The sequence below is a fragment of the Mustela putorius genome, unplaced genomic scaffold, assembly GCF_011764305.1.
Source record: "Mustela putorius furo isolate JIRA1106 unplaced genomic scaffold, ASM1176430v1.1 tig00000487_pilon_pilon_pilon, whole genome shotgun sequence".
Taxonomy (NCBI): domain Eukaryota; kingdom Metazoa; phylum Chordata; class Mammalia; order Carnivora; family Mustelidae; genus Mustela; species Mustela putorius.
Window position 1 is genome coordinate 5,442,200 of NW_025421399.1, and position 26,010 is coordinate 5,468,209.

Below are 26,010 nucleotides of genomic sequence, written 5' to 3' on the forward strand. Positions count from 1 at the left end.
GAGAAACTGGAAGTCTAGATTTTTGTGTGAAATCTCTTGATTTTTAAGGGTTGGCTCACTTTTCTTTCACACACTGTGAAGGGCAAATATAACCCGCCTACGGGTTACCAATTTAAAGGACCTGGATGGGGCACCTGGGTGGCTCAGCCATTATATGTCTGCTTTCGGCTCAGGTGATGATCCCAGGGTCCTGAGATTGAGACCCACGTCAGGCTCCCTGCTCAGCAGGAAACCTGCTTCTCCCTCTCCCTCTCCTACTCCCCCGCTTGTGTTTCCTTTCTCGCTGTCTCTCTGTCAAATAAATAAATAAAATCTTAAAAAAAAATAATAAAGCACCTGGAATAGTTGTTTGGCGCTCAGCTCTGCATCTGAGCTCTGCCCCTTATCAGCTGTGTTATCAAGATATCTCATTTCTCATTTAATACCTCATTTTCCTCCTCTGTCAAGTGGAGATGGGAATTTTACCTACTTCTGAGGGTCGCTATGAGGACTGACAAGAAAGCCTTGGAACCCAGCAGCCCAAGTGAACTTAGCAAGCCCATAGTGAACATTACCTTCGACGCTTTGATACATTTACACATCATTATTTGTGTCTCTTTTTGTAAGTGTGGGGTGACCTTATATATGGTTTGCCCAGGACTGGTCTGGTTCAAGCTTGTTGCACTGGTGTAATTATTACGAATTCCCCTTTCCATTCTCGATATGAAACATTAAATTACACGCTCATCCTATGTAAGCAAATACTGGCATTGTCCTGTTTAGCACCTGTAACAAGTAGTTCAAGAGGAAAGGTCGTGTTTCAGTACATGAGGGTCCTTGAACTGAATCTTTCCATGTTTCTGTTTCCACATGCTTGTCAAAGGTTTAGAAAACAGCAGAAATAAAACCGATGAATCACTGAAGTATAATTAGTAAAAGTATCTTGTGCACACCCCATACAGACTGTAAATCAGGAGCACCCAAACCAAAACACAGAATGGCGCTCTGAGGTATATTGTTTTGTTTTGTTTTAAAGATTTTATTTATTTATTCGACAGAGAGAGATCACAAGTAGGCAGAGAGGCAGGCAGAGAGAGAGGAGGAAGCAGGCTCCCTGCTGAGCAGAGAGCCCGATGCGGGACTCGATCCCAGGACCCTGAGATCAGTACCTGAGCCGAAGGCAGCGGCTTAACCCACTGAGCCACCCAGGCGCCCTCTGAGGTATATTGTTATAAAGCAGCTCGGATAGTGTGGAGGTGGTGACTGGTTATTCTTCACAGTGACTAATTATACTAGAATTTTCTTAAATGAAAGGACCTTGGTCCGTGTTTGCCTCAAAACAATTTTGGGGATCCATTTAAGATTTGCTTATGATTTTCAGAGGCATAAGTTAAGTATTGACCCCATTTCAGGTAGCTTTGTTTGTGTTGCCAAGTAAGCTAAATTATTTGCTTGGGTGACTAAACTGATTTTTGTCTGCATGGGGAGTTTTCAAGTCTGATCTTGGTTTGTGTTTGATTTTACTATTCCAGAGGATTGACAAGATGAATTCTAAGATCCCTCAGTTCACATTGATTTTGTCATTTGACAAACATTTAGTGTGAGACCAGACCACGCCAGCCAAATGCCCAGGATGTGGAGAAGCCAGAGACAGAGGCCAATAAGGACCTCTTCTTGCACAGGAGGGTGGGAATCCCTACCCTGTTTTTCAAGTGTCCTTTGGAAGACTGTTACGTGGGAATTGTTCACAAAATGTTCCTAGTGAATCGAATGTTTGTATCGGAAACCTCAATTTCTAGCAAACAAACCATTACATTCAGTATAATTCTCTACACATTTCTGTTTCGTGAGTGGGTGTCTACATTAAAAAAAAAAAAAATTATTTCAGTGTGGAAAATTGGAAAACACAGAAAGGCCCAAAGGAAATTCTTTCTTCTGTTGACTCTGCAGTGAGCATGGTGGGGGGGGCCTTCTAATATTTGGGCCTTACTCCCCCCACCCCCACACACCTCTGCAGCCACTTTGTCAGAACTAGATTTTAAGGATTTATTTATTTATTTGAGACAGAGCACGGGGGAGGGGGGAACAGGGAGGGAGAAGCAGACTCTCCGCTGAGTGGGGAGCCAGATATGGGGCTGGATCTCACCACCCTAAGATCATGACTTGAGCTAAAATCAAGAACGGGTGGCTAAGTGGGTTAAGCCTCTGCCTTCAGCTCAGGTCGTGATCTCAGGGTCTTGGGATCGAGCCCCACATCGGGCTCTCTGCTCAACAGGGAGCCTGCTTCCCCCTCTCTATGTGCCTGCCTCTCTGCCTACTTGTGACCTCTCTCTCTCTCTCTCTGTCAAATAAATAAGTAAAATCTTTAAAAACATAAATAAATAAATAGCCCACCCCAAATCTGCCTGAGTGCTTCCTAATAAATTAATTCTCTCCGTCGTTCATGTCTTCATCCTCAGTCAGGCAGGTATGGGGTCCCCAACACAGCGCTGTGGCTGGGGCCCCAGAGGGCTCTGCTGTCCGAGAGTTTCTGGACTTAATCAGTTCTCAGCTTCCTCCTCCAGATAAATAAACCCAGTGTGGCTCCGCCGAGGGCTCGAAGGGTGGGCGGGGCTGCGCAGGTGATTCCTGCGCGCCGCGGGCTCAGCCCGGCTCCAGACCGGATTCCGGAATTCGGCCCCCGGCGGCCAGGTCAGTGGGGTTGGCTGGGGCCGTCAGTGGGGTTGGCTGGTGCTGGCCCCGAAGGCCGCTTCCTGCCGCGACCGGAGCCGGCCGGCGTTGTGAAAGCGGCCCCCTGGGGAAGGAAGTGGCTTCGGGCTGTTTATTTTGGCTTCGGGCTCGCAGACGGCGCCGGGGGCTGCGGGCCGCGCGGACCCGCCGTGCGCAGACTGGGCTGCGGAGCCGGCTGGCCTCGCCGCCGGGACTGGGGAGGGAGGCCCCGCGCGGGAACGCTTTGGGGAGCGCCGCCGAGAGGGGGCGCCCGCAAGGGAGGGGCGGCATCTCGCGCAGGGGGCGAGCGGCCAAGAAGGGGAGCGCATGGCGGAGGAGGTGGGGTGCACCGAGGAGGGGCGCGCGGCCAAGAAGTGGGGCGCACGACCGAGGTTGGGGGGGCGCGCCGAGGAGGGATGCGCACGACCGTGGAGCGGGGCGCTACGGCGATGATCCAGAACTCCGAGGGCCCGCGGCTCTCGGCGCCTGCGGGCGGGGTGAGGAGGAAGGGGTCGTCCGCCCCCGGGATGCTCCCGTGAGGAGGAGAGCCTGGGAGCGGACGGTCGACCCGAGCTGGGAGGCAGATGGTTTCTCTCGGGACCGGGCGGCACCCCCGTTTTATTCTGCAAGATGGGGCCTGGCAAAGGACAGGCCGCACAGATTGTGATGCTTTAGTTTGAGGAGGCAAAAGTGGGCAGAGGGTAAGATCAAAGACCACTAAATCGCGGGGAGGGGGGGCAGCCTGGGCCGGTGTTTTTGCGTTCCCAGAGTGCCCCAGGGGCCAGCCCTAGTCAGCTGGTAGCACCTGGGGGACCCGGGGGACCAGGCTGAGTTGCTGAGAGGGTGAAAATTGCCTTTCCGAATTTACTTACAATCCCGTTCCCCACCACCCAGTTCACACCGCCCCTTCTGCGTTTATCCAGTAGCGGTGACAAGCCCACCTTCTAACCCATTCCTTGCTCGGAGTTCACTTTAATGTCATCCTGAAACGGGCAGGGCATGTCACATTTTGCAAGGAGGAAGAAGAGCATCTCTAGAAATGAGTGATATAGAGGAAGCGCACCGTGGCTGGAGGGAGCAAGGAAGAAGGAAGAGAGGGAGACACACCGCGCCCACGTGTGACCGCAGCCCTTGGGGCCCTATGAGCCCCGCGGAGTCACATGCACTTTAAGCAACGGAGAGCAGGCAGTTTGGTCCGGCTGGAATGCAGGGGCCGCTGGGAGGAGCGAGGAGAGTGTGAAAAGCTTGGAGGGTAGACAGAAGCCCACGAGAGCACTGCCTTTGGGTGGGGGTATTGCAAAGTTAGACACGGCCTCGAGCCTCCATGTCATGTGACTGCTTGGCGCTCTGTGGAAGGGATGCGACCCGCCCCCCCCCCCGCCCCCATCCAGGTCCAGTGCAAGTGGAAGGAGCCTTTAGCAGAAGGTGGGGCAGCCTCTGGTGCTGAGTCCCCAGGGGTGGCCCTTCAACAGGGTGGGGCTGGCAGCTTCTGCTGACTCAGGGACATTTCCAGGCCTGGCCTCAGGGCCAAATGGCTTATTGAAAACAGCTGCTCCTCTTGGCTGGTGGCCCTGCGGCCCCTGGCTCTCCCTGGGATGACCCTTCGCCTCTGCATGGCCTGAGGAGGCCTAAGGAGGGGGGCCCCCAAGTGCAGAGAGGCTCAGCATTGGACCTCACCCTGCCATGCCCTCAGGCACCCAGTTGGGTCAGCCCCCAGATTTGGTCCCTAGGAGCAGAGCCAGGCTGGTCGCTGGGTCCCCGGGCTCTGCTCCTGCCATTCCCCCACCTTGGCACACCCTCCTTTGTTCTTGTCCCTGCTGGTGCCTCTCCGGCTTTTGGTCAATTTGCCTCTCATTCAGATTTTAGTGAGAGTCTGCTCAGTGCCAGGCACTCTGCTAGAATTAACTTGCCCTGTGCTTCCTCGGGCACGGTGTCCTCCACTTGTAATGGAGAGCAGCCGTCTTATCCGAGGTCAGACCTCTGGCTGCCTTCGCTGCTGGCCTGAGTCCCGGGAAGCTGTTGGGACAGCTGAGAGACCGACAGCTCTGAGCCTCTGCCCTCGGCCTCAGGACTCCACCAAAGCATTGCGTGTACCTTACAGCAGATGGGAAAGGAGAAGAGGCCACGGTCAACAGGGAGCGAGGAAACAGGGGCTACTCAGTGTCCAGCATATAGCTTCCAAACCAGGCTGCTGCTTCTTTTTTTTTTTTTTTTTAAGATTTTATTTATTTATTTATTTATTTAAAGATTTTGTTTATTTATTTGACAGAGAGAGATCACAAGCAGACAGAGGCAGGCAGAGAGAGAGAGAGGGAAGCAGGCTCCCCGCTGAGCAGAGAGCCCAATGTGGGACTCGATCCCAGGACCCTGAGATCATGACCTGAGCCGAAGGCAGCAGCTCAACCCACTGAGCCACCCAGGCACCCCAAAAACCCGGCTGCTTCTGAGCACAGACATATGTGTCCAGGGGCATGACCCGGATGTCTGAGAAGCAAGGACCTGAGGACACCGCCACAGAATGATTCCTGTTCTATGTCAGTTACCTGGAAAATCCTTTCTAGCACCTTCACCCCCAGCCGCACAGTATGAATTGGACCTGGCGGGTTTGCACACTTGCTGACGTCTTGCTTGTGACTTTGTCATGGATTGCTTTGGCAGTTCTGCCCCTGCAGTCTCATCGAAAATGTCAGGAGACCAGAGGCTGGATTGTTTAATTCCCACATAGGACCAAGCACAGAGCTTCATAAACGCGAATCATCTGCCTGAGTGAGAAAGCCTCTGGGGGAGCAGCCAGAAGGGTGATTAGGAGGATGAGGTGGAAGTGTGGCCTCCCAGCACCTCCTTAGATAAGCCCCCGAGGCTCATTTGCTGGTCTGAGGGTCAGAGGGAATCCTGGAACACAGCCTCCTGGGAGTAAGGTGGCTGGGGGAAGGTCTCTGGTTCCAAGACATGGGGTTTGTCAAGATTCTTTTGGTTACAAGGACAGAAACCCAGGGCAGACAGGCTCAGCAGACCAGGGGGAATGTGGCTGCAGAGAAGCCCATGATTCACAGGCTGGAGGAAGAGCCACAGGAACTTGGGGTCTGATGAACGCCTAGCTGTGTCTCCGTTCTTGTCTGTAGCAGGAAGGTCTTCCCTCGTGGCAGGAAACATGGCCATTGGCAGCCCCAATTTCAAGATCTCTGCAGAGAGAGAAAAGCACACATTCTAGGGGAGACCTCCCATCAGCCCTGAGTTTTGTGCCAGGGGAATGGACACGCTTCCTGGCCACGAGCGAGACTTCGAACCCTCTTGCGTAGCCAGATCACGGTGCAAGGAAATGATAAATAGGGAAACGATGGGAAGTTTGTTGGGCCGACAGAAACAAAGGCCGGAGAGTAAGGGCAGTTCAGCGAGGTTCAGGGCTTCTGTTGCGGTCCCCAGATCGTCCATGGGGAGCCCAGTGCCTATCAGACCATATGGTGAAGGAGGCCAGAGCCTGTCTCTGTTGCTCACCGCCGTACTCTCGGCACCTGTGAAATTCTCAACACATAGTTGTTGAATGAATGAATGGATGGATGTGCTCAACTCACAGTTCCCTGCCTGGTTTCATTCATTTATTGAATCGTCCATTGAATGAATACCAGCACCGTGCTGGGCGTGGTGTGGTTGCCATCCAAATGCAGGGTCTCTTTGTCCTCGGTGAGAGACATACCATATGCCTCGTGAGGGGGCATTTCCACTCCTGCGGTGACACCTGCTGCTCCGCAGGCCTGTGGGGTGAGGCTATGGGGTGGGTAAGGTGCCCACAATGGGGGCACCAGGCTTCTGGGCTTGAGCTCCCTCTGCTGCTGCTCATGTGCTGGCTGAGTGCAGGGATGCAAAGAACACGGTCCATTCTCAAAACACCTTCGTGCCCTGCCCTCTCGCCCTTAGCATTTCCACCCCGGGCCAAGGCTGGGCTCCATACCTTCCTGCACTGGGCCCTGGAGAAGGAGCCTCCTTTCTGTGAGGGCCTAGGCACATGTCTAAACTTGGGGTGGAAGGGGCACCTGGGTGGTTCAGTCGTTAAGCGTCTGCCTTCGGCTCAGGGCATGATCCCAGGGTTCTGGGATCGAGCCCCGCCTCGGGCTCCCTGCTCGGTGGGAAGCCTGCTTCTCCCTCTCCTACTCTCCCTGCTTGTGTTCCCTCTCTCGCTGTGTTGCTCTCTGTCAAATAAATAAATAAATAAAATCTTAATAAATAAATAAATAAATAAACTTGGGGTGGAAAATGCTTTCCCGAGAGCCCCCAGGCCCGCAGCTTGGCAGAGTCGCAGGGATCCATCTCCGAGAATCCTCCTCAGCCTCCCCTCTGCTCTGTAGCTCTCCTGCACTCCTCCCCTTGGCTCCCAAATGCCTTGTTCTTTTCTCATTTGCTGCCAAGGCAGTTCTTCGACTTGCCTTCTTCACCCCTGCCTCTTCCAGACCCTCCGTGTCTTCAGAGAGTCTCCCCTCCCGCAGAAGGCACAGCTCCCTCCTACGCCCCCCAGACACCTGGATTTTAAGGGCTTGTTTGCCTCATGTCCTGCCATTTCCAAACCCACTGTTCTTCTCTAACTAGGACAGTGCTGGGTCTCCTCATGGCCCCAGCATTGCCTGGGACATGCCATGCACATAGCAGGTGCCCCAGGACGATCAGGTGCCTTTGAACCTAGAACCCAGGATGTCAGCATGTGACAGAGGAGGAAACTGGCCTTGAACAGTATTGCGACTGGGCGTCCTAACCTCTTCCCCTCTCTGAGCCTCAGTTTCCCTATCTGTCAAGCGAGGGTCAGGTGGCCTGGTCCTGGGAATGTCTCTCCTGACTGACACGGACCTCTTTCAGACCTTTCAGTTGCCGTGTATTATGGTGGCCCAGCCTGGTTAGACTCTCTTCAGGCCATGTGTTCTTTTCTGGTTGGGGGGTGGGGAGCGAGGGTGCCACCCCCTGGGCTGCTGGGGACTCCTGTGACATTTTGGGGATGCATTGTCTATTCCCATCTCTGAGAAACATCTACAAAAGCAAGCACTGTTTTTTCCCTTTTCCGGTCCCAGGCCCTTTCCCTACCCCCTGCCAGGGGCCACTTTCTGTCACTACTGACTGTCCTCACTGCAAGGGAGTTTCTGAGAATCAAATACCCAGTCCTTAGAGGATCCAGGCCTGGATCAAGTCATGGGGCTGGTTTATGGTTCTAGAGGGCGGCTGGAAAGGAAGGAGCAGGTGGGGGGAGGGGACAGAGAGGACCCACATGCTGCTGGTGTTGATGAATGCAGAGGACCGATGTCCCCGCCCCACCAGCCTCCTAACCATGGTGTTGTAAGCACTCGGTGACAGGAGCTGCGGAGACTCTGTTTTATGGAAATTAATTTGGCAGCTGGAATAGGGAACAGAAAGGTTGACAAATTGGTTGTGATTGTTACCCAGACAGGAGATTGACTGATCGTTTCATTCATTCATTCACGTGTTCATCCAGTATTTGTAAGCACTACTGTGTGTCGGGCAGAGTTGTAGGTGCTTTGGAAACAGTGGTAGAAAAGACAGAGAGAGTCCTTGGAACTTATGAACAAGAGGAGAGACACGCAAAACAGAAGCATGTCAGGTAATGAGTTTTGCTTCTGGAAATGGCAGGGTAGCTTGCACCGATCTAACTCTCTGGCCAAGAGGACTTAGAGACAAAGGACAGAATATAGGGGTGCCTGGGTGGCTCAGTTGTTAAGTGTCTGCCTTCAGCTCGGGTCATGATCCCGGGGTCCTGGGATCGAGCCCCGCATTGGACTCCCTGCTTGGCACGAAGCCTGCTTCTCCCTCTTCCACACCCCCTACTTGTGTTTCCTCTCTCACTGTGTCTCTCTCTGTCAAATAAATAAAATAAAATAAGAGGGTAGAAAAAAAATACCGTGGTTTGAGAGCTATCAAAAACAACCAGATGCTGGGGAGGAAGCCATCTCCTAAAGAAAAGAAGCAGATGGGGTGAGAGGTTCATTTACCTGGGAGCACTGCCCCCCCCCCCCTTGAGGGCCTCAAGCAGAAAGCAGTAGGTCTACTGGTCAGTGTTTGGGGCTACCAGAAAAGCTAAAATGCAAGAGGGAAAATCCTAGAAAGGAAGGAGCCATAATGGTGTTGTCTTACAGATTCTTCTCAAATCCTTGGCAATGAATAAACTGTTCCTAGAGGGGGTGGGGGGTGTAAAGCATTAAGAAACCCACCAAGAGGGGCGCTTGGGTGGCTCAGTGGCTTAAAGCCTCTGTCTTTGGCTCAGGTCATGATCCCAGGGTCCTGGGATTGAGCCCCGAATTGGGATCTCTGCTCAGCAGGAAGCCTGCTTTCTCCTCTCTCTGCCTACTTGTGATCTCTGTCAAATAAGTAAATAAAATCTTTTAAAAAAAAGAAAGAAAAGAAAAAAAAACCCACCAAGAGACAGCAGCAGAGAGAGAAGGTTTCAGATGCTGCCTGGTGCTGAGGGAACAGAGTTTGGAATTAAAGTTCCACCAAGTCAGAGGGGCTTGATAATTGCCTAAGGTTTTCCTTTGAAACTCCAGAAGGGTCTCACCTTATGATTAAACCCAAGGATAACAGCCGCACCCTAAGACTAAAGGCAAAACCAAAACAACCCCACCCTAGTAAAGCCTAAAACCAAGCCTCTACAGGATCAAGATGATCCACCAGTAATTTAACTGCCTGCCAGAACAAAACTCAACATTCTTTTTAGGAAGATTAAAAAAAAAAAAAAAAAAAAGGATCCAGACTCCCTGGAACATGTCATCCACAACATCCTGTATACCATAAAAAAAGAAAGAAAGAAAGAAAAAAAATCCAAACTCTTCATAACATTACCCACAATGTCCAGTATGTAACAAAAATTACTAGACATGCAGGCAGCTGGGAAATGTGACCCATAATCAAGAGGAAAAAAATAACCAGTAGACAAAAGACTCACAGTTAACCCAGATGTTGAAAAAAAAAAAAATCAGATAATAAATATTGTGAAGAGAACTACAGTCAAGCAATATGATAGAGAGTAACTGGGTGGCTACTTTAGATTAGGTCAGAAGGACCTCTTTAAAGATGGGACTTTTTTTTTTTTTTAATGATTTTATTTATTTATTTATTTGACAGAGAGAGATCACAAGTAGGCGGAGAGGCAGGCAGAGAGAGAAGGAAGCAGGCTCCCCACTGAGCAGAGAGCCCGACGCGGGACTCGATCCCAGGACCCTGAGATCACGACCCGAGCCGAAGGCAGCGGCTTAACCCACTGAGCCACCCAGGCGCCCTAAAGATGGGACTTTTGAGGGGCGCCTGGGTGGCTCAGTCATTAAGTGTCTACCTTCAGCTGAGGTCATGATCCTGGGGTCCTGGGATCGAGCCCCGCATCGGGCTCCCTGCTCAGCAGGAAGCCTGCTTTCCCTCTATCCCTGCTTGTCTATCTTGCTGTCTCTCTCTCTCGCTCTCTCTCTGTCAAATAAATAAAATCTTTAAAAAAAAAAAAGAAAAAGATGCAACTTTTGGAGTGCCCAGGTGGGTCAGTCAATTAGGCATTATTCAGCTCTTGCTTTAGGCTCAGATCATGATCTAAGGGTCCTAAGATAGACCCCCATATTGGGCTTCACACTCAGTGGGGAGTCTGCTTGAGGATTCTCTCCTCCTCTCTCTGCCCCTCCCCCCTGCTCAAACACTCAAGCATGTGCACTTTCTCTCTCTCAAATTAATAAATAAATAAGTCTTTTTTAAAAATGTGACTTCTTGAGGGTGCCTAGGTGGCTCGGTGGGTTAAAACCTCTGCCTTCAGCTCAGGTCATGGTCTCAGGGTCCTGGGATCGAGCCCCACGTCGGGCTATCTGCTCTGCAGGGAGCCTGCTTCCCCCTTTCTCTCTGCCTGCCTCTCTGCCTGCTTGTGATCTCAGTCTATCAAATAAATAAATAACATCTTTAAAAAAAAAAAAGTGACTTCTTAGAAAAGTGAAATACTAGGCAGAGGAAGCCCCACAAAAGCCTTAAGGCAAGAAAGCCCCAAGCCTGGGGCTCCTGGTTGGCTCAGTCGGTGGAGCTTGAGACTCTCAAACTTGTGAGCTGGACTTGTGAGTTGGAGCCCCATGTTGGGTGTAGAGATTACTTTTAAAAAATAAAATCTTAAAAAAGAAAAGAAGGAAGTACTAAGTCTGTTCAAGGAAGGACAAGGAGGGCAGTGTGACTTGAGCATGTGTGATCCAGGGTCAGACCGGCAGACAGGACCAGACCATATAGGGTCTGTGGCTCATGGTAAGAAGTCTGATTTTTATTTGAAAAGTCATGAATTGCCTCTGAAGGATTTTAAGCAAGAGGGAGATTTATATTAGGGAATAAGCTATTTGCCACCTATAAATTGTATATGTTTTTGTCACTGGAATTCTGGCTTTGTTTGTGATATATTTTTGCTATTGAAGGGATTATGATGTCACAGAGTTCATCACTGTTTCCTTTATGACCTTCAACACTCCAATACCATTTTTTTAAAATTGATTTGTTAGAATTTATTTTTTTTAAGATTTTATTTATTTGATAGAGAGAGAGAGAGAGACAGTGAGAGAGGGAACACAAGCAGGGGGAGTGGGAGAGGGAAAAGCAGGCACCCTGCTGAGCAGGACCCTGGAATCATGACCTGAGCCAAAGGCAGACACTTCATTTTGAAGCCAACCAAGTGCCCCTCAAATATCATTTTTAAAAATTTCTGGAGGGGTGCCTGGGTGGCTCAGTGGGTTAAAGCCTCTGCCTTCAGCTCAGGTCATGATCTCAGGATCCTGGGATCGAGCCCCACATCGGGCTCTCTGCTCAGCAGGGAGCCTGCTTCCTCCTCTCTCTCTCTGCTTGCCTCTCTGCCTACTTGTGATCTCTGTCAAATAAATACATAAAATCTTTAAAAAAAAAATTTCTGGAACTTTGGAGCACCTAGGTGGATCAGTTGGTTAGGTGACTGCGTTCGGCTCTGGTCATGGTCTCAGGATCCTGGGATCGAGCCCCGAATCGGTTTCGCTGCTCAGTGGGGAGTCAGCTTCTCCCTCTCTCTGCCCTTTCCCCCTTCTCATGCTATCTCTTCTTTCTTTCAAATAAATAAATAAATAAATAAATAAATAAAATGTAATAAAAAATTAAATAATAAAATCTCTCCCCCCGCACATATATAAATAATTTGGGGGAAATTTATTTATATCTCTTAAAAGTCATCCTGGCTGGCCATGGGAAATGGATTAAAGAAGGAGGTTAAGGCCATGGTGGAACAGAAAGAGCTTGGGGTTTAAACTCAGAAGACCAGGACCAAATTTCGGCTCCATCTCTAACCAGCTTCGTGACTAGTTAAATCATTTCACTACCCTTCGTCAGTTGCTCTGCGTGTAGCACAAAAGAGGAATCATCATGATGTTAACAATAGTAATTTACAGTGCCCGTACCGTGTGCCAGACCCTGCTCCCAACCCTTGCCATGTAGTCTCTCATTTAACCTTCACAACAGTCTGATGAGGAAACTGAGTCAGAGAGAGGTAATGCAACTTGCCCAAGTCACAGGCCGGGGTTTGGGCCTTCGCAGTAAGATTCATGCCTTCAAGACACAGAAATTATCCTGAGGGGTTAGTGGCTAATGGATGCAAAAGTTCCCTGGGAACAGAGGTATGTGTGTGCTGGGTACTTCAGCAGCCGCCTGGAAACAAGGAGAAGGTGGTCAGACATGGGTGTCAGGCCTCGGGTTGCTTCCTGGCTGTGTGACATCGTGAGCAGGTCACGCCTCTAAACTTTTTTTTTTCTCCTTTCCATCCTCCCTCTCTCTCGCTCAGCTTTAGTGAGATATAATTCACATATCAAAGAATTCATCCATTTAAAACATACAATTAGTTGGGTTTTACTGATTCACAGAATTTGGCAGTTATCACAACAATCTAACTTCAGAACATTTTCATCACCCCAAAATAAACCCTGTACCCCTTAGCAATCACTTCCCATTCCCATCACCCCCAGCCCAGCCTCAGGCAACCAGTATCTAATTTCTATACATTTGAGTCTCGGTTTCTTAACCTGTAAAGTCAGCGCGCTTGGGCACAGGTTGGATTCCTCGCTTAGCGCTGCTTACAAAATAAGGTGCGAAATGGTGATGGGGGGTGTGAACGGTTGGATATGGGGTGGGGGTGGGGCCTTGGGAAGATTCTAGAAGTCAGGAAAGGAAGGAGTCAGTGAAGCTGAGGGGCAAAGGGGAATAATAAGACAAATTACGGCAAACCACAGAGGAGCTTTGGTGGGAAAACCGCACTACGTCTCGGAGATTGGGATAAAGTTGCAACTTGCCCCTGTGATGTCCGTGCCTCCGCTGCTCCTCATGAGATCTTTGGAAAAGCACACAGTACCCAGCCTGCCACGTGGGGCTGGGTCTGCCTTTGAAGGTGGGACGGAGGGCTGAGTCCTGCCTCGAGGGGGAGTGTGGGGCTGGCGCAGAGGCTGGCCATGCAGGCTGTGCCTCCTCTGGGCACACGAGGGTGGCGCTGCGTCTCACCCCATTCCTCAAAGTGTTGGGGGTGAGGACTGATTTACCGTATGAGGGAGGCTCACAAGCCAGCGCCAGGCTTGGGAGCAGCATCTGAAGGCGGCACCGGCCATCGGGAGCCAGCCCAGAGAGCCCCTGCAATGGCTTCATGTCCCGCTTTCCCTTGCAGAGCCCAATGTCTTCCTCATCTTCAGCCACGGACTGCAGGGCTGCCTGGAGGCCCAGGGGGGGCAAGTCAGAGTCTCCCCAGCCTGCAATGCCAGTCTCCCCGCCCAGCGCTGGAAGTGGGTCTCCCGAAACCGGCTGTTCAGCCTGGGTACCATGCAGTGTCTGGGCACAGGCTGGCCGGGCACCAACACCACAGCCTCCCTGGGCATGTACGAATGTGACCGGGAGGCACTGAATCTTCGCTGGCACTGTCGCACACTGGGTGACCAGCTGTCCCAGCTCCTGGGGGGTCGCACCGGCAACATGTCCAAGGCTGGTGGCCCCGAGCGCGGCGACCAGACCCGCAGCGGCCAGTGGCGTATCTATGGCAGCGATGAGGATCTGTGTGCGAGGCCCTACTATGGTGAGAGACGGCTTGCGGGGACGGGGTGGGGCCCTCCAGGGTCAGGAGGCCCAGAAGCCACGGAGTGATGGGGACTTTGGCCTCTGCAGACCTTTGGCGGCCCAATCTTTAATGGCAGTGGGAAGCATTTGGGGATAATTAAGAAAATTCAAAGCGTTTATTGTTAAGAAATTACAAAAGGACTACAACTTGTAAAGACCTCAAACAGTACAAAAGTGTGTAACATAAAATTAAATGACAATTCCCTTCCAGGCCCACGCTCCAGAGTAGACCCTAGAGTAACTCCCCTTAGTGTCTTGATCCCCATTTTGCCAGGATTACCCTGGGGACCGGAGTCACCTAGTGCAGGGCCATTCATGGGAATAATGAAGAAAATTCCCAACAGCTCCGTCCTGGGGTTCCTTTTCCTGTAAGACAGCCTGAGTTCGGAGATGGAACTTTGGGGGGAGGGGCAGCTGGAGTTTGGACAGGCATCATGGGGAGCTCCCTCCCAGCCCACGGCAGCAGCTGCAGCAGGACCTCCCCCAGGCTCCTGCGCTCACCTCACCGCAGAGGGAGCTTTGAAGCCTGAAGCACCACCTGGAGCTGCCCCATCCCCAGCTCCTGGGATAGGGGATAGTCCCTGAGGGCTGAGGGAGGCAGACAGCCTCTGGGGTCCAGATGCCAAGGGACTGGCTCCCTTCCTGCAGAGGTCTACACCATCCAAGGGAACTCCCACGGGAAGCCATGCACCATCCCCTTCAAGTATGACAACCAGTGGTTCCACAGCTGCACCAGCACAGGCCGCGAGGACGGGCACCTGTGGTGTGCCACCACCCAGGACTACGGCAAGGACGAGCGCTGGGGCTTCTGCCCCATCAAGAGTGAGAGCTGGGTGGACGGGGCGGGCCAGGGCGGCTCCCGGAGGGAGGCTGAACTTCAGGGGCCTCAGGGTGGGTGGAAGAACTTTCCAGACTGGGGTGATAAGATGCCCCTGCTCATAGCGCAGAGCAGCATGTGGCAGGGATGGGGGTCTCTGTGAGGGGAGTCTCCTCACATCTTGAGAGACTGCTGTCGTGGTGGCAGGTAATGACTGTGAGACCTTCTGGGACAAGGACCAGCTGACTGACAGCTGCTACCAGTTTAACTTCCAGTCCACTCTGTCGTGGAGGGAGGCCTGGGCCAGTTGCGAGCAGCAGGGGGCAGACCTGCTGAGCATCACAGAGATCCACGAGCAGACCTACATCAATGGTGAGGTGGCAAGGCCCCGGGGTAGCAGGGGAGGTGCTGGGCCTGACAATTGGGGTCATGGCAGGGAGGGGGGCAGGAGCCGGAGACCCGTCCCCATCTTTGGAGGGCACTGAGCCCTTTCTGCTGGTGGGGCTGGGAGGCCCTTGGTGGGGGCACAGAGGGACAGGGCTGAGGGTGGGGCGATCCCGTTCTCACTGAGTCTGTCCTGTGCTCAGGGCTCCTCACTGGCTACAGCTCCACACTCTGGATTGGCCTGAATGACCTGGACACCAGTGGAGGCTGGCAGTGGTCCGACAACTCGCCCTTGAAGTACCTCAACTGGGAGAGTGGTGAGGCGTGGGGTTCGGGGCGCAGGGCATCCTGGGGACTGCAAAGGCCTTTGGCCTCTTTATTCCTCTCCTGGTACCCTGCTCCAGATGGTGTGGGGGCGGGGGGCCGGGGTGGTGGGACAACTTTCCCTCCCTCTGCCCCCAAGTTGGGCCCCACTAGAACCTGATGGGGCGGGCTTGGGGAACAGGCTGCATATCAGGCCTGGCCACGGAGGCGGCTGGGGCCAGTACCAGGGCTGGGTGGAGGGCGGCCCGGCGCCGGGGTGTGGGGTGGAGACAGCGAGCAACCCCCCTAGGTCCCCCCAGGGAGCAGCCTTGGGCTGGGGTGTGAGTTTCTCTCTCCTGGGCTGCTGGCGCCCTGCCCTCCCCACAGATCAGCCAGACAACCCGAGCGAGGAGAACTGCGGGGTGATCCGCACGGAGTCCTCCGGCGGCTGGCAGAACCGCGACTGCAGCATCGCGCTGCCCTACGTGTGCAAGAAGAAGCCCAACGCCACCGCCGAGCGCCCGCCTCCGGGTGAGCCGATCGGATCCCCGCAACTCACTTGGCGCGGGACGGGGTGGGGCGGGGCTTCCGGGGCCTCCTCCGCCTGAGGGGACTCTGATCCTCCCTAGTGGGGGACCTGTGGACCGCTCCATTAATCCCTCCGGAGAACATTCGTCCACAACTGTGTTAAATGCTGGCAATTCGCACTGTCCTTGCAGCGGTCACACTCCGCTGGAGGGTGACAGACATCTCAACACAGAGAATAGCCTGAGTCCTGTGCCATTATAAAAACATATATAATAAATGTTAGAGGAGAAGAAATGCCTAGAGAAGAAGTTGCTTAAGCTCCTGGGAATTAAGAAGGGTTTCGTGGGTGTGACATTTGATTGGAGCCTTTCAGGTAGACTGTAACTTTAAAAAGGCATGAGGAGTTGTGAGGGAAGGGCATTTCTGGCAGAGGGAACCGCATGTGCAAAGGTGTAGAGACATGGAAGTATACAGCAGCATCAAACAGTTTGGGGAGCATTAAGGTCTGGTTGGAGTCTAGGCGCTAATCACTGCCAAGTGTGGGTTTTGGAGGAGTGGCATAGCCTCCCCTGAGAGCGGGTTATAAATGCAGAATCTCAGCCGCCCCTCCCCCACCGGCTCTCGAGGTCCTCAGGCAGTGCGTGCAGGTGCGAGAGTAGTTCAGAAAGGCAGGTGGCAGCCAGTCCCCAGCGGGTCTTGGCTGCGGGGGCCCAGTTGGGGCGGAGCCAGATAGGCTGTGGGGAGCCTCTGCATGTTTTTAAGCCAGGGAATGTCTTGCTGACACTTATGATTCACAGAGATGGCTCTTGGGGGCGGTGGAGGAGGGTGGGGTAATAGGCACAAGCGCGGCTTTGGGGACCATGCCCCTTCCTGGTGTGTGGCTTTGGGCAAGCTGCTCGATCTCTGAGTGCAAATTGGAGTAAACTCCGACCTCTTGGAGGGTTGTTGTCAGGCTGGAGACCTGCCCTGGTCCAGAGGGGCAAGCCCGAGGGGGCAGAAGAGGTGTTAACAGCGTGCAAAGGGCTACCCGGGCAGTCCAGTGGCCGTGGGAATGGTGAAGAGGGAATTATCATTTTTTTTGTAAAGAAAATCCATCAAACCCAGAAAAAAAGCACAAACTCACCAGAAAGTAAAGAGCTTACAGAGCAGGATTTCTACTCCTGACCATGGAAGTATTGCTGAAGATCAGTTCAGGGCCATGACCAGCCACTGCTTTCTGTCCTCCTCTCCTAAGGGGTCAGGAGCAAAGTCTTACTACAACACTGGCGCCCCGCACCCAGAGGACCTCAGTTCTAGGAGGGAGCAGGCAGCAGGCGCCAATTCTAGGTCTTCTCAGAAGCTGCTTTGTGAAGGAAGGAAGAAGGGTCCCCCTTCGGGCAGGCCCAGCCTATCCTTCAGGACTGGCCCCTCACCAACTCTTCTGTCCCTGGACCTCCCCAATGTTGCCACTGTTGGGGGACGTCTCCTGTGGGGCCTCATGGACCTGTAGATATGTCTGTGGCAGCGAATTTTCTCTTTCCACCCGCTCTGAGCCGTTTCTTGGATGGGTTCTGCCTTCTGGGTCTCACCACACAAGGCATGTCATTCCAAAGGAGGTACCATGGTGCCCCCCAAAGCATCCACATTTCCTGAGTTTCTCTCCTCCCATCAGCCAAAGAAGGCCCCCTCAGGTCTGAGCTTGGGTTCTGTCTGGCTGCAGCCTTGGGTCTTAGCTGGCGAGGCTGAGGAGACGACTGACAAGCCTGAGTCCAAGGGCCAGTCTGCTCAGGCTTAGCCCTCCCCACTCTGCCCGGCCTCCAAGAAACAGTATGCTGGACCCTGGAGGGTCTCTTGGAACGGAGCGGATCCCAGAATCCCAGTCTAGTGTGATGCTTCGAGGGGGAGGGAAGCTCCTGGCCAGGCAGAATCCTGCCGGAGCCTGACAGTGTGAATGGTGCAGTGAAGTCTGGTTTTTTCTTGCTAAGTCCCAAGTGAGAGCTTGTTTGCTTTAGCTGCTCTGGGACCCCAGTCCTAGACAGGGAAGTTGAAATGCGTGAAAGCAGGGGTGAGGAAGAACCCGTTACCGGTGGGTTTCGCGGTCCTTGGGTGGAGCCTGGCACATTGGGGAAGGAGCAAAGAGGAGAAATCCCTGTTAGGGGAGTCCTTCCAGGTGGCAGTGACTTCTTGGGCCGCCAGCCTCCCGGGCCCCGCTTCCCCATCCCTTCATTCTGGACTGCCACGGTCAGCACCAAGTCCACATCCAGTATAAGCTATTTGAGGTAGTGACAATGGTTTCCTTAATTAATCAAGGTGGACATAAGCTAAATTTGAATCTATAATAGGAAACCCCATTTATGGAGGAGGGCACTGAGGCTCCTGAGGCTGGCCTGACCTAGGTCTGCACCCATCTCTTTCTGAAAGATCCCCCACCCCGCGCCGTGGGAGGGGCTGTCCTGTCCTGGGTGAAATCTGCCACCAGCTCCTGGGGCTCTGCCTCTGGGCCTCCAGCCTCCCTGGAGGGCCTGGTCTTTTTCGCATCTGGTGGCCAGGGCTGATCTGAGGCAGGGGTGGGGAGGAGGGGACTCTGGGGCCCTGCCCGGGCTGACCCCCAGCAGGCTGGGGCACCAAGGCTGGGTGGCTTGGTCCCTGAACAGCACCTCGTGGGTCTCTGCAGATGTGTGGGCCAACGTGAAGGTGGAGTGCGAGCCCAGCTGGCAGGCCTTCCAGGGCCACTGCTACCGCCTGCAGGCGGAGAAGCGCAGCTGGCAGGAGTCCAAGAAGGCGTGTCTGCGGGCTGGTGGGGACCTGCTCAGCATCCACAGCATGGCCGAGCTGGAGTTCATCACCAAGCAGATCAAGCAAGGTGAGGGGCTGCTCGTCCACACTCCTCCGTGCCCAGCCTGTCCTGCCCAAGGGGTCCTGGGACCATCTCTCCGTCCGCTGCCAGAGGCCAAGGCTGACCTCTCCGTGCGCCCTCTCTCCCCTCTCTCCCACCGCACCGCAGAGGTGGAGGAGCTGTGGATCGGCCTCAACGACTTGAAACTGCAGATGAATTTTGAGTGGTCTGATGGGAGCCTTGTGAGCTTCACCCATTGGCACCCCTTTGAGCCCAACAACTTCCGGGACAGCCTGGAGGACTGTGTCACCATCTGGGGGCCGGTGAGAACCCCTTCTCCCCAGCCTCCTGGTTCTGCCCTGGTTTTAGGAGTGCTGTCAGCTCCTGTCTCCACACCACCCCCCCACTGTGTCTCAGAAGCCCCCACTTGTCTGCCAACCCCTTCCCTTCCATGTGGAGAGATGGGCAGGGTCTGAATCCTCCCCATCCGGACTAGCTGGGTCACTTTGGGCAAGTTACTTAACCTCTCTGTGCGTCAGTTTCCTCGTCTGTCAATGGAACACTAAAAGTACCGACCTCAGAGGGTCATTGGGTGGATTAAAGGGGCAGGCCCTGCCTGGCACCGTCTTGGTCCGCCAGCTGCTCTCCCCGCCAGCAGGTGGCATCGGAAGCCGCATTTTAAGGACCTGCTCCATTGGCAGGGTGGCTCTGCGCCAGCCCAACCCAGCCCAGGGTCCTGTCTCTTCCCAAAATGATGGGGCGGTGACTGTCTGCCAGGACTTTGGCTCGGATGCAGTGTGGGTAGATGAAGGAATCGATGGAGGGCTTCAAGCCGACATGAGACCCTTTAAAAAGACCAAAGTCAAAGGGACAGAGCACCAACTCCAGGGACAGAGAGGATGCTCTGCGGTGAGATCCTGCAAACAGTGCCAGGACGATGGAGACAGAGCCATCTGGCATAAGGGATGCTATTTAAAAATTTATAGACAGTTATTTGTTGAGTGTCTGCCACGTGCCAGGCGTTCTCCTGGGGGCTGGGACACAAACACCCTTGCCCTCTGGAAGGAGCCAAGGGCAGATAAACTGCTGGCTAGGAGAAGGGGGACACAGGCCAGCCTGGGACACACACACAGATCAAGTTGGAGGCAGGGGTGGGTCTAGAAAATCCGGTTCACCCAAGGCTTTGGGGGAGGGAGGCTGAGACGCTCTCTCATCCTGTGTCCCCAGGAGGGTCGTTGGAACGATAGTCCCTGCAACCAGTCCTTGCCCTCCATCTGCAAGAAGGCTGGCCAGCTGAGCCAGGGGGCGGCCGAGGAGGACCACGGCTGCCGAAAGGTGAGGGTGTTTCTGGAGCTGCCCCCTGGGCGGGGCCAACCAAGGGGCTCCCCCTGGGAGGAAGGGGGCAGCTAGAATTGTGCAGCCTCCCTTGCTGGGCACATCCCTTCCTCCTGCTCTCCAAACTGCTCTGTTCCAGAAGGGGTGACACCGGCTGAGGTGGGGTGGGGTAGGGTGGGGGCAGCTGGGAGGAAGCAGAGTTCCCCACCCCCACTCGGCATGAAGAAGCCACTTCCCAGAGGCAGCAGAGAGCCGGAGGTGGGTGTGAGCAGGCCCCCAGGTCATCCTGAGTGTGGCTGCTGGGCTATACCCCAGTCCTGCTTCGCCACCTCCGTCTTTGCCAGCACCCACCATGCCACCTGATGTCTCCCCTGGAGGAATGAGGCCATTCTGGGGTCCCCGCCTTCCGTTCCTAGCCCAAGGGGCTTCCAGACCGTCAGGGAGGGAGGAAGATCAGGAATGACTGGGCTAGTGGGGCAGAGCATGGATGAATGAGTGTGCAGGTGGGTGATGGACCCAGCCCCTCCCAGACGCCCCCAGCCTGGCCCTCAGCCAAGCAGCGGGGTCAGTGGTGGGGATGACTATAGAGAGGTTGTTCAAAAGAGACACTTGATGGTGTTTTTGGCCCCCTGATGGCTCCATTGGCCAAGGCCACGCCCTTGCTGCCAGTCTGGCATTCATTCTGTTTCCCTTCAGAGTAAGCCCCCTTCCTGCTCCCCACCTCACAGGAACCCCGGGCTCTCCCCCCGGGGCAGGGGCCTGAGACAACAACAGGCATGAGCTTCAAGGGGGAGGAGAGGGGGCCGACGGGGCCCTGCTGAAGTGCCCGGGGGACCAGCGTGGTCCGGGACTGGCCCAGGCGCCCTGTCCTGCCCTGAGGGAAGTGGGAGTAGGGGAGTGAGGACAGTGACTAAGTGCCCAGGAACCAGGGCCACCTGGAATGTGTGTGCAGTGTTGGGCAGCCCCGGGTAATGCCCTGGGAGAGCTGGGATCTTAGCACAGCCCCAGCACTCCCCATCCCAGTATCAGCCCCCCAGGGCCCCCAGCTTCACTTTTGCTCTGGCTCTTGCCCAAGGGGCTGTGTTTCTGTCCCTTGAATCTACCCTGAGGCTTCCCATTTCTTTCTTTTTCTTTCTTTTTTTCTTTTTTTTTTTTTTTTTAGATTTTTTTAAAAATTTATTTGTTTGACAGATAGAGATCACAGGTAGGCAGAGAGAGGGAGAGAGGAGGAAGCAGGCTCCCTGCCTAGCAGAGAGCCCAATGTGGGGCTTAATCCCAGGACCCGAGCCGAAGGCATAACCCACTGAGCCACGCAGGCGCTCCTCCTTCTTTCTTTCGTTCTTTCCTTTTTTTCTTTCTTTTTTTTAAAAGATTTTATTTATTTATTTGACAGAGAGAGAGATCACAAGTAGGCAGAGAGGCAGGTGGGAAGCAGGCTCCCTGCTGAGCAGAGAGCCCAATGCGGGGCTCGATCCCAGGACCCTGAGATCATGACTTGAGCCCAAGGCAGAGGCTTAATCCACTGAGCCACCCAGGCACCCAGAGGCTTCCCATTTCAAGGGCTCCTGGAGGGGAAGGCCCAGCAGGCGTAGTGTCTCTTAGGAGGAGCTGTGATGAGGGATGTGATGAGGACAGGCGTAGCCTTTGTGCTACAGGTTCAAGTCCGTGCTCCCCCTTGTACTGTCTGTGCATAAAGACCAGTCACTTAATTTCTCTGTGCCCCAGTTCCTCTTTTGAAAGGCAGGAGCAGAGAGCTCAGGGTGGCCCAAGGGAAGAGGTGGGGTCTGTTGCGGGAAACCTGGCCTGGTCTCGTGCCGGTCTGATGGTAGAGAGCCAGCCGCTCAGAGCAGTGGTCTCTTCCAAAGCTTTGCTGTTCCCCGCTGACGCTGAGGGTCTTTCTGTCCCCTGACCCAGGCTAGGTGCACCCTCCGCTCACTATGCCTTTTCCGGGACCTGAGGATTACCGGCTCCCTCCACAGCCCGCAGCTCTCCCAGAATTTCAGCTCTGGGTTCTCAGCCAGCTAGCAATTTTCCCACTGAGACCCTGGGTTTAAATGCCCCAGTCATCTTGCTTTGTCAGCCCACCAGCGGGTGCCTGGCTCCCCCCCGCCCTCGCCCAATCAGCCACCCCTGGGCCATGTGTCTACCCCCGGTCTGGCTGCTGTGGGCTATGCTAGGGAGGGGAGGTTGAGGCCATAATGTATAAAACAGAGCATGAGAAGGGCCGTCTCCGGTGTCAGACCAGTCCCCAGGCTTTCCGAGTGAGGGAGGAGAGGCCTCCCCACAGACATCCCTCTTCTGCCCACTGTCTCGAGCCAGGGTTGGACATGGCACAGCCCCTCTTGCTACTGGCTGGGAGAGGACCAAGTCACCTACAGTGAGGCCCGGCGCCTGTGCACCGACCACGGCTCTCAGCTGGTCACCATCACCAACAGGTACGGGACAGGGTGTGTACCCAGACCAGCCTTGCTGCCTGTCCTGGCCTAATGTGGCCTCCCCACCAAACGGGGAGGCCTTGTGCCATCACCACTCAGGAAACTGAGTCCTTGAAGCCTGGAATGGCTCGAGGGCCTTTTTCTACTATCGTCCCAAGAATGGTTCCCATTTACTAAGTGACCCCATTGTGGGGCAGGTGTCTGTTCCTCTCGACATTCTTCTCGGCCAGGCACGGAGGGGCAGGCAGGAGAGGGGGAGCTCGGTAGCTGTGTCTCTGCTGCAGGGTCCCCAGGGGCCCCCACTTCCCTCAGCAGGTTGCCAACTGGGTACAACACCCAGGCTCCCAGGATGGGAGCGTCTGGCCTGTGGCCCAAGGCATGGAGGGGATGCTGAGGGGGTGGAGTTTGGGCCTTGTCGAGCTCCCTGCCTGATCGGCTTCACTCTCACAGGTTTGAACAAGCCTTTGTCAGCAGCCTCATCTACAACTGGGATGGTGAATACTTCTGGACAGCCCTACAGGACCTCAACAGCACTGGCTCCTTCCGCTGGCTCAGTGGGGATGATGTCATGTATACCCACTGGAACCGGGACCAGCCCGGTGAGGCCCTCCTCCGCGGCACTCAGTCAGCCCCTCTCTGACGTTCCTTGGGGAAGCCAGGAGGCGCCCCCCCCCCCGCCCCTGGCCAGGACCAAGTTCCCAGGGCCTCCCAGGAAACCGGTCATTGGTACAGTGCAGTAGAGTAGTTAGGAGCTCAGGGTCTGGACCCAAACCACTTGGCATCTCTTTGAGCCTCAGTTTCCCATCTGTCAGCTGAGGACTGATGTGACTCCTGGGACTGGTGTGAGGCTGAACGGGATGAAAAGATGTGAAGTGCTTAGCATACGGCAAGTGCTGGCAATCGGGGTCATGGCCATTACACCTTCAAGGTCTCCTTTAGCCTTTTCAATGACATGAGGCTAATGGTAAAACAGCCTCAGAGAGGTTAAGCCACTTGCCTAAATCTCACAGGAGTGAGCAGAGAGCTAGGACTTGGTCCATTCCCTTCGGGTCCCTGAGGAGCCGGCCATGCTCGTCCCCAGTGTGGGGGCCGAGGCCGGGGTGGTGTCCTGCGGGGATGTGGGGGAGGGCCAGACCCCGAGTCCTCAGCCAGTGGGTCTCCTGCTCTCTCCTCTAGGGTACAGCCGTGGGGGCTGTGTGGCCCTGGCCACAGGCAGCGCAATGGGGCTGTGGGAGGTGAAGAACTGCACCTCCTTCCGGGCTCGCTACATCTGTCGCCAGAGCCTGGGCACACCTGTGACGCCCGAAGTGCCAGGGCCCGACCCCACGCCCAGCCTCACGGGCTCCTGTCCCCAGGGCTGGGGGTCGGATCCCAAACTCCGGCACTGCTATAAGGTAGGCAGCCTGCTGGTGTGGGAGTGGGGAGAGGAACAAGAGCAGAGAAACAGTTTGCTGAGGTCAAGGGCAGCCCTAAGGACCCTGTTTCCCCACAGCAGACTGCAGACAGAGGGAACTTCCGATGACACTCTTGTCAGTGGAATCTCAGATCTGGTATATCATAGGTGCTGGATGAAAGGAAAGAATTGAAAAAAAGAAAAACAAAACATAGAGATGATCGGTTTCAGATGTTCCCAAACACTGGGGCTGGGCTGGCTGCTTTTCAAAATCACCTGGGCAGCTTGAGAAAAATAAATTCCAGGCTATCATTACGGGGACTGGGACTCACTAGGCTGAGGAAGGGCCCGGTCCTCTGATTTTTGAACTCTGCAGTGTTTGGGAGACACTAACATAGTCCAGGGTCTTTTATGACATGAGGAAACTGAGTCCAGGGAGGGGAAGGGACTTGCCTACAGCAAACTGTGGCTCCCCTGGGATGAGAGCCCAGGTCTTGGGCTGGTTCGGGGGTCTGGGCAGGGGGTGTTCTCTAGAACCTGGCTGTACTGGCTCCCCTCCCCTGGGGCTCGTTCTCTGATGAGCAGGATTGTCGTAGCTAGCCTGTACCCCCATTCCGTGAGGCCCCAGCCCCCCCTCCCTACTGCTGTCTTGGGAGGGCAGGTGAACCAGTAGGGACAACTTAGACACCTGGACTTTGTTCCTGTAGGTGTTCAGCTCAGAAAGGCTGCAAGACAAGAAGACCTGGCTGCAGGCCCAGGGGGCCTGCCGAGAGTTGGGGGCCCAGCTGCTGAGCCTGGCCAGCTATGAGGAGGAACACTTTGTGGCCAACATGCTCAACAAGATCTTTGGGTACTGAGCCTGGGACAGTGGCCTGCATGCACCTGTGTGGGCACAGGGTGGGGGGGGGGCGAGGTGAATGCACCCCCAGGGAGGCCTGTCTGAGGGCTCCGAATGACCTGTGTATCTGCAGCAAATGCCAGGACCATCCTGCCCTCCCTCAGGGAGCCCCAGTCTCCCTGGTTGCTCCCCAGTGTCAGGAAAATATCATCAGGAAACCAGCAGCATCCCCCTTAGACTCACGGACTTCTACAAAAGTAACTGCCCTCCTCACTCCTCCTTCTCCATGGCAAAATCTAATCCAAGCCAAGCACACCCCACCCCCTCCCCCAACACCATCCCATAAGAGCCCACTGTCCTCAAACAACAGCCTTTCCTGAGAGACAGGAAAAGTTACAAAAGTGAGCATTTGCCCCTAGGGGTCCCTAAGGACCCCATGTCTGTCCTGTGGGTCTCCTATGACACACAGCACCTATACTCCCTTAGTGCTGGAAAAAATCTGAATGGATCCAGGCTTCCCAAAAGACACCTTAATTCCCAGGGACATGTCTTTCCAGCAAACATCCAGATTACCTTATTGGACTAGTCATTGTAACTCTCACTGAGGGCCTCTCACCATGTCTCAGGTACTGCACTAAACACTGAATCCTCACTGGGTCTCCTTCAACCCTACAAAGTGGACATTATCAAGGACCCATGTGGGCTGCTACAGAGGTTAGGTTATTGGCCCCTGGGCCATTCGGCGCTGGAATCTGCTTTTATCTGATTCCAGAGCCCCAGGTCTATGCCCCATGCCCACCACTTGCTAAACTCCCCGAAGTGAAAGCCTACAGAGTCTTGCTGGCAGGGCAAACCCCACCCAAAGGGAAGCCAGGGAAGGGAGCCAGGCCACCCACCCCCAGTGAGCCGGGCACCTGGTCCAGCTAGGTCAGTTCTCCCTGGGGAGAGAACTTTCTAAAGGTGGCCCCAACAGCGTATTGCCAGCGAGTGTGAAGCCCAGATGGAGAGAGGCCCCAGGCCTTCGGGACAGCCCAGGTCACCTGCAAGGGGCTCCTGCTCCTCTCATCCCCATCTCTTCTGTCTCCACCCCCGGACCGTGCTGAAGTGAATCAGAGCCCGAGATCCACGAGCAGAACTGGTTCTGGATCGGCCTGAACCGTCGAGACCCTGGAGCCGGGCAGAGCTGGCGCTGGAGCGACGGCTTGGGGGTGAGCGGGCCTGGAGGGGGCGGGTCAGCAGGTGGGCGGGGCCCCGGAGGGAGCTGGTTGGGTGGGCGTGGTCTTTGAGGGCGGGACAGAGCCTGGCGGTGGGCGAGGTTTAAAATTAGGGCGCCTGGGTGGCTCAGTGGGTTAAAGCCTC

The 26,010-nt window shown here is 54.7% G+C and overlaps 1 protein-coding gene across 2 annotated transcripts in view; it reads left to right on the forward strand.

The window, feature by feature from the left end:
- The window catches only part of MRC2 (mannose receptor C type 2), a 56,319-nt gene that overhangs the window by 19,951 nt on the left and 10,358 nt on the right, over positions 1-26,010 (forward strand). For both annotated transcript variants that reach the window (XM_045080875.1, XM_045080874.1), the window contains exons 2-14: positions 13,361-13,762; positions 14,452-14,625; positions 14,828-14,992; positions 15,208-15,321; positions 15,695-15,838; positions 18,489-18,677; positions 18,819-18,973; positions 19,878-19,985; positions 22,305-22,420; positions 22,871-23,019; positions 23,597-23,814; positions 24,521-24,663; positions 25,757-25,859. In XM_045080875.1, coding sequence (XP_044936810.1) covers positions 13,361-13,762; positions 14,452-14,625; positions 14,828-14,992; positions 15,208-15,321; positions 15,695-15,838; positions 18,489-18,677; positions 18,819-18,973; positions 19,878-19,985; positions 22,305-22,420; positions 22,871-23,019; positions 23,597-23,814; positions 24,521-24,663; positions 25,757-25,859 — 2,180 coding nt within the window. The remainder of the gene's footprint in view (positions 1-13,360; positions 13,763-14,451; positions 14,626-14,827; positions 14,993-15,207; positions 15,322-15,694; positions 15,839-18,488; positions 18,678-18,818; positions 18,974-19,877; positions 19,986-22,304; positions 22,421-22,870; positions 23,020-23,596; positions 23,815-24,520; positions 24,664-25,756; positions 25,860-26,010) is intronic.